This window comes from Poecilia reticulata, linkage group LG8, assembly GCF_000633615.1.
Source record: "Poecilia reticulata strain Guanapo linkage group LG8, Guppy_female_1.0+MT, whole genome shotgun sequence".
NCBI lineage: Eukaryota > Metazoa > Chordata > Actinopteri > Cyprinodontiformes > Poeciliidae > Poecilia > Poecilia reticulata.
In genome coordinates, this window is record NC_024338.1 from 4,590,539 (window position 1) to 4,590,888 (window position 350).

Consider the following 350-nt stretch of genomic DNA (forward strand, 5'->3'; position numbering starts at 1 on the left):
CGATGCGCTGCAGCTTATAAAGCGATCTGCCGTCGAGCTCTTCACCCCTCCGTCCCCCGCCGTCCTATGAATCACTGAGCCGAGCCGCATCCCCAGATCTACCGCAACCCGCGAAGATGGCGACCCGGGTAAGAGCGCTATATGTGTTACTGTCCCGCTGTAAGAAACAGAGTCGGCCCAGTGTTTGTCATGGGACAACATGCGGCTCACCCACTGCTGCAAGATGTCGGTTAAGTCTAATCTTCCCGTTAACCTGGAGCGCCAGTCAGCCTCGTTTCCGCCTGAATGTCACCGTGACTGCAGAGCGGGGCTGTGTGTTTCAGATTTAGCTGCCCTCTCTCTCTCTCTCT

The 350-nt window shown here is 56.9% G+C and overlaps 1 protein-coding gene across 3 annotated transcripts in view; it reads left to right on the forward strand.

Annotated features, from left to right (window-relative positions):
- nsfa (N-ethylmaleimide-sensitive factor a) overlaps positions 1–350 on the forward strand; it is a 35,542-nt gene continuing 35,192 nt past the window's right edge. For 2 of the 3 annotated variants that reach the window (XM_017306266.1, XM_017306267.1), the window contains exon 1: positions 3–128. In XM_017306266.1, coding sequence (XP_017161755.1) covers positions 117–128 — 12 coding nt within the window. In that variant the 5' untranslated portion in view covers positions 3–116. Of the gene's footprint in view, positions 129–350 lie in introns of all 3 variants that reach the window. The other variant, XM_008415254.2, reaches the window with a different exon arrangement.